The sequence below is a fragment of the Ovis aries genome, chromosome 2, assembly GCF_016772045.2.
Source record: "Ovis aries strain OAR_USU_Benz2616 breed Rambouillet chromosome 2, ARS-UI_Ramb_v3.0, whole genome shotgun sequence".
Lineage (NCBI taxonomy): Eukaryota > Metazoa > Chordata > Mammalia > Artiodactyla > Bovidae > Ovis > Ovis aries.
In genome coordinates, this window is record NC_056055.1 from 55,745,598 (window position 1) to 55,756,210 (window position 10,613).

Genomic DNA, 10,613 nt, shown 5'->3' on the forward strand with positions numbered 1-10,613 from the left:
GCTGGGCATGTGGGATCTAGTTCCTTGACCAGGGATTGAATCTGGGCTTCCTGAGTGGGCAATGTGGAGTCTCAGCTGCTGGACTGCCAGGGAAGTGGCGGTAGACTGACTTTTACCACTACTATTCGCATGGCCTAAGTTTTCAAAGAGTCGAATGGTGTGACGATATGTGTGATCGGATGTGTTTCTGTGTGTGTGTGAGAAAAGCCTTTATGAGACACAAAGTAATTTTTCCAAAGGACCATGACACTAGTTCATGGAAATACTTTCCAATTTGAAATCAGTCAACACTACATAGAAAATAAAATTATACAGTCATTAAAAACTGGAAGTATCCTGCCCTTCTGCTTCCTGCTTCCTTTTAGTTTCCAACCCTTCTCATCCCACAGGCTATTTTTTCCCTCTCTCTCCAGAACGACAATGTTGACTGCAGAGAAGTTAAAAGCCTTCAGAAAACAATTCTGTCATCTCTTCAATAACAACAAAGCATCTGCCAACTAGCAAACTAACATAAATCTGCATCAGCCATGTCCTTCTTTCTCCTTTTTATGTTGATCTCCCTACTATCTAATGTTTTGAATTTTACCCACTCTGGTGTGCTTCAGAACTTTACACTTGTTTCTTTATCTTACATGGTAAAACTTACCCTCTAACTTGAATACTTTTCATTAATTCTTTTTTTTTATTATGCTGCATTTATTATTAAAACCAACAGTCAACAGTGAATGACAAAGTAACTGCTCTTTTTGGTTCACTTTGGACATAGAGCCTGAAGAGGAACAGCACTGCCTTCCACACTAGAGGTCAGCCCTGGCTTCCGACTCCAGCAGCAGGCTAATTCGGAAACACATGGCAGTGACATTCTCCATCATGGGAGACACTGTCCCTTCTCTCTGGGACTTTCTGTAGTGGAGAGCACCCAGAGGTGGGCTGAAAACATCAGAAGACAGGAAGAGTCTAAAATAGTCAGACCTCAGAGGGTACTTACTACTCAGAAGTATGTACAGACATTTATAGTGCTAAAATAGGCATATTCTGGGGACTATCAAGTTAAAACTTTTAAATTTTATTCCTATCAGAGACAAGAAAGAGTGAAGAGCCTACTGCTTTAGTGGCCACTAGAGCAAACTGATGTCACCCAGATGAAGACCAGCAGCGATCAGAATGCTTCCAGGATGTCAAAGCTCCACAAACATGGCGTGTTTTCTTATGCTCATTTGGGATTTCTTCTTTCTTTTCTCTTTATTCTTCATTCTCTTTTTCCAGTTTCCATTAGGTCTTGCCCCCACAAGCCACTGGGATCTTAAAGCTTGTCCCTTTCTCCTTTCCATCTCTCTTCCCACTTTTGGCAGTGGCTACAACTCGTCACAGTACAGTGACATTCAAACTGCCACTCTACCACAACTCTGAGTCTGAGGACTGGTGGCTTGGCGAACTGGGTCAGCTCATTCTGAAAACGGCAAGCAGGCAGTAAAAAGGTGGAAGCCTTGAGGCCAGAAGCTACGAACCCCAGGTCCATCACCCCCGCTAACAGACTGGCCAGAGCGGGACACGCAAGTGCCCGCGGGCCGCGGCCCCGTCCTCTCTCTGTCTTCTTGCACACCTAACACCACCGCTACAGAGAAACTCACACCAGGAAAGCTTTCTGTCAAACATAAGATGACCTTGTATTGTTTTTTCCTGAGTGGTATCTGCATCAGTGTTTGAGCTGACGGATTGACTGTCTGAATTTTTGCTGCTGTCACCTAACTTTTTAAGCCTATTTAAACGTTTATCTGTTTTTCTGAGTCCGTATTTGCTATTGATAACAGGAGCAGCCGCAGGCAGTCCCACTCTGGATTTAAAAGCACCAGTTCCTCGTCTTTCACAAGTGTAACACTCGCAGAATTCATTGTTTTCTCCAAAAAACCCATCTCCATAATAACAAGAAATTTCTTCTCCAGGTTCAATATCTCTTAGGGCCTTCACACATGCTGTATCTCAACCAGTTGACACAAACTTACAGTTAGGTCTGCAATCATGGTTTATAAACACAGCAGGACCAAGCCAGAGCTGAGCACAGTTTTTCCTTGTGGAATACATGACACTGAAGTCGTTTTCTCCATGTCTAAGCAGCATGTTCTCCTCAATTTCTGAAAGTTTGGCAATACAACCCACCAGTAATTCTATTTTGTCATTTCGTTTCCACTCTTTGGTTGCAACTATCTTGGCTCCATTTTGTTCTGAAGAGTATCTATTACAAGGCAATATTTCAAATCCACTGTCAGTTGCAAGCATTCGCAAATAAATAAATACACGTTCCTTGAATAATTTCTCCTGCATTTTGTTCTTGTTGAGAAAATAGTGCCGTGCCCATTCTCCTGAAGTCAGACATTTGAAGGCTTTCTCCAAGTGCTCATCTTTCTTAAAACGTTCAATTACTTCTTTGAGTTCTTCCTGCCTTCCTTTAATAGACCGAAATCTTACAGGGTTGTTGTGAGAAAAACTGTCAGATTTTGAAAAATGCCTTGAGCTCCTCGGAGGAAAGGCGCTAGTATTCATTTTGTGTGTTTGAAAACCTAAATAGGGATCGAGAACCAAACTGGTTGCTAGGTCATCATTTTCACAGAGTTCCTTGGCAGACATTCCAGAAGATGGTACATATCGACTCTGTCCTTCAAAGCCTGAATTCCCATTACATCTGCTCGACCTCCTCTCGCCTGCGTTTCTGCCAGCCTTCACGCTGTCCTTCCCCGTGTGCTGTAATTTTGCTTGATTCTGCTGATGGTCGTCAGACAACTTGCCTCCATGTCTCCTGCCATTCACCACCATGTTCTTGGATTCTCCCAACCACTTCATACCCACAGGCATGAAGGGGGCGCGCGTGGGGGGGGGGGCGCGGGTGGGGGGGGGGCGGGGGGGGGGAGGGGGGGCTCCAGGCGCATTGTCTTTCTTTCAGAAATATGTGTCACATTCCTCCAACCTAGTTAGGCTAGGCTTACGGCTAGTAGGAAGATTAGGAGAAGGGCTATGGTAAGCATTGTGTTTAGGTTAGTTGTTTGTGAGGCTCATGGTAATGGTAGGAGCAGTGCAATTTCTAGGTCGAAAAGGAGAAATGTGATGGCCACTAGAAAAAATTTTATAGAGAAGGGAAGGCGAGCGGATCCCATGGGGTCAAATCCGCATTCGTATGGGCTTGTTTTTTCTGAGTACACGTTCAGTTGGGGGAGTCAGAATGCGATAGTTACGAGTAACGTAGCTAGCGTAAAATTAGTCAGGAGAGTAATTATAAGGTTTATTGTTCTTTTTCGGACTAGACCGAAACTAACTGATTGGAAGTCAGTTGTACTGATTAATACTAAAAGGACATGAGCCTCATCAATAGATGGATACATAGAGGAAAAGTCATACTACGTCTACGAAGTGTCAGTATCAGGCAGCGGCCTCGAAACCGAAATGATGACTAGAGGTGAAGTGAAATTTCAGTTGGCGGAAGAAGCAGACAATTAAGAGGGTAGATCCGATGATGACATGGAGGCCATGGAATCCTGTAGCTATGAAGAAGGTTGAACCCTAAACTCCATCTGAGATTGTAAAGGGTGCTTCATAGTATTCTGATGCCTGTAATAGTGTAAAGTACACGCCTAGTGCGATGGTGATGAATAGGGCTTGTAACATGTGGTTACGATTTCCTTCTATGAGGCTATGGTGAGCTCAGGTAATGGATACTCCTGAGGCTAGAAGGACAGAGGTATTGAGTAGTGGGACTTCTAGGGGATTAAGTGGGTGAATGCCTGTTGGGGGCCAGCAGCCGCCTAGCTCGGGTGTGGGGGCGAGGCTTGAGTGACAGAAAGCTCAGAAGAATCCAGTAAAGAATAGAACTTCGGAGATGATAAAGAGAATCATTCCGTAACGAAGGCCTTTTTGGATGGCTGGAGTATGGTGGCCTTGAAAGGTACTTTCTCGAATTACATCTCATCATCATTGGTATATTGTAAGTATATTTGTTGTTAGGCCTAGAGTCAGTAGAGCTGTTGAGTTGAAGTGAAATCGCATGATGAGGCCAGATGTTATTAGGAGGGCAGATAGTGCTCCTGTGAGGGGTCAGGGGCTTGGGTTTACTATGTGATAAGCGTGGGTTTGGTGTGTCATTATGTGTTGTCATGCAGGTATAAGCTAACTAGGAGGGTGAATACGTAGGCTTGAATTATAGCCACTGCGAACTCGAGGATTGTCAGTAGGACTAGGATGGTAAACGTGATGAGTGCTGTTGTGGTACTGATGCTTATTAGTGCAAGGGTGGCTCCTCCAATTAAGTGAATTAATAAGTGTCCTGCCATGATGTTGGCTGTTAATCGTACGGCAAGGGCTACTGGTTGGATGAAGAGGCTAATGGTTTCAATAATCACTAGTATTGGGATCAGTGGGGTGGGTGTCCCTTGTGGTAGGAAATGGGCAAGTGAAGCTTTAGTTTTGTTGCGGAAGCCTGCAATCATGGCCCCTGCTCATAAGGGAATAGCCATGCCTAGATTTATTGATAGTTGTGTAGTTGGTGTGAATGAGTGGGGTAGAAGGCCTAATAAATTTGTAGATCCAATAAATAAGATTAGGGACATTAATATTAATGTTCATGTTTGTCCTTTGGTGTTGTGAATACTTATTATTTGTTTTGATACGAGTTGAAGTACTCACTGTTGGAGGGAGATGAGGCGGTTATTGATTAGTTGGTTTGATGTGGGAAATAATAGACTAGGAAATAAAACAATGAGAGTAACAAGGGGGAGACCTAGTATTATAGGGGTAATGAAAGAGGCAAATAGATTTTCGTTCATTTTGTTTCTCAAGGGGTGTCTTGTTTTGATGTTTTTGTTGTTGTTAATTCTGGGTTGTAGTAGAAGTTGTGTTTTGAGATTTTTAATCGGAAAATAATAAAGAGAACCAAGAATATTGATAGAATTATTGTAAGTCACGTTGATGTGTCTAGTTGTGGCATGTCATCAAGGAGAGTATTATGCTCTCAGTCTTTAACTTAAAAGGTTAACGCTGGTATAGCTTCTTGATGATTTTATAATATTGATGCAGACCATTTTTCAAAATATTTTAGTGGGACTAGCTCGAGAACGATTGGTATGAAACTGTGATTTGACCCGCAGATTTCTGAGCATTGACCGTAGAATAGGCCTGGACGAGTTGACATAAGGGTTGTTTGATTTAAACGACCTGGAATTGCATCTGTCTTTAGTCCTAGAGAAGGGACTGCTCATGAGTGTAGGACGTCTTCGGAAGAGATTAGTATTCGGATTGTTATTTCCATGGGTAATACAACTCGGTTATCTACTTCTAGTAATCGTAGTTCTCCTGGTTTTAATTCTGATGTTGGGATCATATAGGAATCAAAGCTCAGGTCTTCATAATCTGTATATTCATAGCTTCAGTATCATTGATGTCCCATGGTCTTTACCGTGAGAGATGGGTTGTTGATTTCGTCTATTATGTATAGAATTCGTAAAGATGGGAGAGCAATCATGATTAAAATAATGGCTGGTAAAATGGTCCAGATTGTTTCTACTTCTTGTGCGTCTATGGTGCTGGTATGGGTTAGTTTTGTTGTTAATATTAGTGAAATAATGTAAAGTACTAGTGAGCTGATTAGAAAGACAATTATTAGTGTATGATCGTGAAAATGTAGTAGTTCTTCTATGATGGGTGATGTTGCGTCTTGAAAGCCTAGCTGTATGGGATATGCCATATGAGGTGTACGGGATTTTCACCTGTAATTTAATCTTGACAAGGTTATGTAATGTTTTACTAACATCTCGTTTATTGAGAGAGACATAGTGGCTATGGTGTTGGCTTGAAACCAATAATAGGGGGTTCGATTCCTTCCTTTCTTATTTTAGGTTAACATATGTGGGTTCTTCAAATGTGTGATATGGTGGAGGGCATCCGTTTAGTCATTCTAGGTTTGTTGTGGTTAGGTCTACAGTTAAGACTTCTCGTTTGGATGCGAATGCTTCTCAGATAATAAAAATTATTAGTATTACTGCTGTTAGTGAGATAAATGAGCCTATAGATGAAATAGTATTTCATATTGTATATGCGTCTGGGTAATCAGAGTATCGTCGTGGTATACCAGATAGTCCTAGGAAATGTTGTGGGAAGAAGGTCATGTTAACACCTACAAATATAATTGCAAAGTGGATTTTCGCTCATGTATCGTTAAGAGTGTAGCCTGAGAATAGAGGGAATCAATGTACAAATCCTCCTATGATGGCAAATACAGCTCCTATTGATAGTACATAGTGGAAATGTGCTACTACATAATATGTGTCGTGGAGAACAATGTCAAGGGAGGAGTTAGCTAAAACAATTCCAGTTAGGCCTCCTACTGTAAAAAGGAAAATGAAGCCTAGGGCTCATATTATAGCGGGGGATCATTTGATATTGCCCCCGTGAAGTGTTGCTAGTCAACTGAAGACTTTTACTCCAGTTGGGATGGCAATAATTATAGTAGCTGACGTGAAATAAGCCTGTGTGTCGACGTCTATTCCGACTGTGAATATATGATGGGCTCATACAATAAATCCTAGGAACCCAATTGATATTATGGCTCATACTATTCCTATGTACTCAAACGGTTCTTTTTTCCCTGAGTAGTAGGTCACAATATGGGAGATTATTCCAAACCCAGGTAAAATAAGAATATATACTTCAGGGTGCCCAAAGAATCAGAATAGGTGTTGATATAAGATGGGGTCTCCTCCTCCTGCTGGGTCAAAGAAGGTTGTGTTTAGGTTTCGGTCTGTCAGTAGTATTGTGATACCAGCTGCTAATACAGGAAGTGAGAGGAGGAGTAGTACGGCAGTGATCAGTACAGATCATACAAACAAGGGGGTTTGATATTGTGATATTGCAGGGGGGTTTATGTTAATAATAGTTGTGATAAAATTAATGGCTCCTAGAATTGAGGAAACACCTGCCAGGTGTAGGGAGAAAATGCTTAGGTCTACTGAGGCTCCTGCATGAGCTAGGTTGCCTGCTAGAGGAGGGTATACGGTTCAACCTGTTCCTGCTCCGGCCTCGACTATAGAGGATGCTAGGAGTAACAGGAAAGAAGGAGGAAGGGGTCAAAAGCTTATATTATTTATCCGAGGGAATGCTATATCAGGGGCTCCAATCATCAGAGGAACTAGGCAGTTGCCGAACCCTCCAATCATAATAGGCATTACTATAAAGAAAATCATTACGAATGCATGTGCATAGATTTGGTCATCTCCGAGTAGAGTTCCGGGTTGGCCTAGTTCAGCGCGAATTAGCAAGCTTAAGGCGGTTCCTACTATGCCAGCTCAGGCACCAAATAGGAGGTAGAGGGTACCAATATCTTTGTGGTTAGTTGAAAATAATCAGCAGTTGATGAACATGGGTAAAATGGCTGAGTAAAGCAATAGACTGTAAATCTAAGAACAGAGGTTTGACTCCTCTTTTTACCAGGTCCTGTAGTGAATTAACATATTGAATTGCAAATTCAAAGAAGCAGCTTCAAACTCTGCCGGGGCTTCTCCCGCCTTTTTTTCTTTGAGGCGGGAGAAGTAGATTGAAGCCAGTTGTTTAGGGTATTTAGCTGTTAACTAAAGTTTCGTGGGGGTGGAGCCCACCAATCTAGTGAGGATTTAGCTTAATTAAAGTGGTTGATTTGCATTCAATTGATGTAAGATGTGATCTTGCAGTCCTTATCAGGAATTAAGTAAATTATACTTGCTTAGGGCTTTGAAGGCTCTTGGTCTGTTTAACCTAAATTCCTATTCTAGAATTGAGAGGATCGGTGTAAGTGGTAGTAGTATAGTGGATAGTACGGTTATTGTTGGTAGAAGGACTATTCGTTTTGTGGTTGGGAATTGTCATTTTATTTTTATATTGTTTGTGGAGGGAAATATTGTGAGTGCGGTGGAGTATGTAAGTCGTATGTAAAAATATAGATTTAGTAGTGCTGTAATTGCTATAAAGGTAGGTAAGATAATGCTGCTATTTTTTGTTATTTCTTGAATAATTATTCATTTTGGTATAAATCCTGATAGTGGGGGGAGTCCTCCTATTGATAGGAGGGTAATGAGGACTAGGATTGTTAAGATGGGTGCTTTATTTCATGTGTGTGATAGTGATAAGGTGGTTGTGGTTGAGTTGGCTATGAATAGTGTGAATATGGTAGAAGTTATGATGATGTAAATAATTAGGTTTAATAGTGTTATGGTGGGGTTATATAGTAAGACTGCTGTTATTCAGCCTATGTGGGCGATTGATGAATAGGCTATGATTTTTCGTAGTTGGGTTTGGTTTAGTCCCCCTCAGCCTCCAATTGTAATGGATAGAATTGATAGAGTTAGGATTAGGTTTAGGTTGATGGATGGGAGGATTTGGTAAAGTACTGATATGGGTGCTAGTTTTTGTCATGTGAGTAAGATTAGGCCTGAAGATAGGGGAATACCTTGTGTTACTTCTGGGACTCAGAAGTGAAATGGAGCTATACCTAGTTTTATAGCGAGGGCTATTGTTATGAGTATGGAGGCTGTTGGGTTAAATAATTTTATTACAGTTCATTGGCCTGAAAATATTAAATTAATGATAATGGCTTTTATTAGTAGTATTGAGGCTGTTGATTGGGTTAAGAAATATTTGGTTGATGCTTCTGTGGCTCGTGGGTTGTGTTTTTTTATTATAATGGGGATGATGGCGAATATATTTATTTCGAATCCAATTCAGATAAGCAATCAGTGGGAGCTAATCATAACGATAATGGTTCCAAGTATAACGGTTATTAGAATAATAATAAAGATGATTGGATTTATTAGTACGGGAAGGATATAAACCAACATTTTGGGGGTATGGGCCCGATAGCTTAATTAGCTGACCTTACTATTAGAATTTGGTGTAATTGGGAGCACGAAGAGTTTTGGGTTCTTAGGAGTAGGTTCAATTCCTATAGTTCTAGAAATAAGAGGATTTAAACCTCTATTATTTACTCTATCAAAGTAACTCTTTTGTCAGACATATTTCTTATGTTTGTGGGGGGATGCTTGATAGGAGAATAGGTAGTGATACGTATCATATGCATAGGGCTAGTGTTAGGGGTAGGAAACTTTTTCATAGTAAGTGTATTAGCTGGTCATAACGGAATCGGGGGTAGGACGCTCGGATTCATAGGAAGGTGATTGTGAGTAGTAGTGATTTGATGGTGAAGTTAATTGTGTAGAGTTCTGGTATATATGGATTGTGGAATGCTCCTAGGAAGAGGGTTGTTGTGAAGATATTTATTATGATAATATTTGCATATTCTGCCATGAAGAATAGGGCGAATGGTCCAGCGGCATATTCTACGTTAAAGCCTGATACTAGTTCAGATTCTCCTTCGGTAAGGTCGAATGGTGCTCGGTTTGTTTCTGCTAGTGTTGAGATGAATCATATTATTGCTAGGGGTCATGCTGGGAAGATTAGTCATACTTGTTCTTGTGTAATGATTAATGTGGAGAGGGTGAAGGATCCATTTATTAGTAGGACTGATAATAAGATAATTGCTAGTGTTACTTCATACGAGATTGTTTGTGCTACTGCCCGTAAGGCTCCAATGAGAGCGTACTTTGAGTTGGAGGCTCAGCCTGATCAGAGGATTGAGTATACGGCTAAGCTTGATATAGCTAATATGAAGAGGACTCCTAGGTTTATGTTGATGAGGGGGTAGGGTATAGGTAGGGGGATTCATATGGTTAGGGCTAGGGTTAGGGCTAGTATGGGGGCTAGAATAAATATTGAGATTGAGGATGTGGCAGGTCGTAGAGGTTCTTTAATGAAGAGTTTGATTGCATCAGCGATGGGCTGAAGTAAACCGTATGGTCCTACAACGTTTGGGCCTTTTCGAAATTGTATGTAGCCTAGGACTTTTCGTTCAACTAGTGTAAGAAAAGCTACAGCTAGGAGAATAGGGATAATGAGTGTTAGAACATTAACTATAAACATTTTGTTAAGGAGAGGATTTGAATCTCTGAGTATAAAGGTTTAAGTTTTACGCAATTACCGGGCTCTGCCACCTTAACTAGGCCCTTTTCTAGGGCAGGTTTTGTTTGTGAAATTAATTGAGATAGAATCATTAATTGGTTTAAGGCGCTTTGTTGAAGTTGGCCTTATTTCTCTTGTCCTTTCGTACTGGGAGAAATACATAACAGATAGAAACCGACCTGGATTACTCCGGTCTGAACTCAGATCACGTAGGACTTTAATCGTTGAACAAACGAACCTTTGATAGCGGTTGCACCATCGGGGTGTCCTGATCCAACATCGAGGTCGTAAACCCTATTGTCGATATGGACTCTTGAATAGGATTGCGCTGTTATCCCTAGGGTAACTTGTTCCGTTGATCAAGTTTTTGGATCAATAAGCGATAATTTGGTTTGACTTGTTGGTCTAGTCTTTAAAATCGTTCGGAGGATTTTCTGTTCTCCGAGGTCACCCCAACCAAAACTGCTAGTCCATAAAGAGTGTTGTTATCCCTTGGTGGTTAAGTCTATTTTCTTTGGGCTAGTTAAAGCTCCATAGGGTCTTCTCGTCTTGTTGGTTTATCCCCGCCTCTTCACGGGGAGGTCAAT

At 41.2% G+C, this 10,613-nt stretch overlaps 1 protein-coding gene and 1 pseudogene across 1 annotated transcript; both read right to left on the reverse strand.

Annotated features, from left to right (window-relative positions):
• Positions 1-1,252: 1,252 nt before the first annotated feature.
• On the reverse strand, positions 1,253-4,131 carry LOC101111001 (histone-lysine N-methyltransferase KMT5B-like). The gene is given in 1 exon segment (XM_042243314.2): positions 1,253-4,131. A coding segment is annotated over 1 exon segment (1,323 nt). The 5' UTR covers positions 2,851-4,131; the 3' UTR covers positions 1,253-1,527.
• A 4,759-nt stretch (positions 4,132-8,890) lies between these two features.
• On the reverse strand, positions 8,891-10,410 carry LOC121818629 (NADH-ubiquinone oxidoreductase chain 1-like; annotated as a pseudogene).
• Between the last annotated feature and the right edge of the window lie 203 nt (positions 10,411-10,613).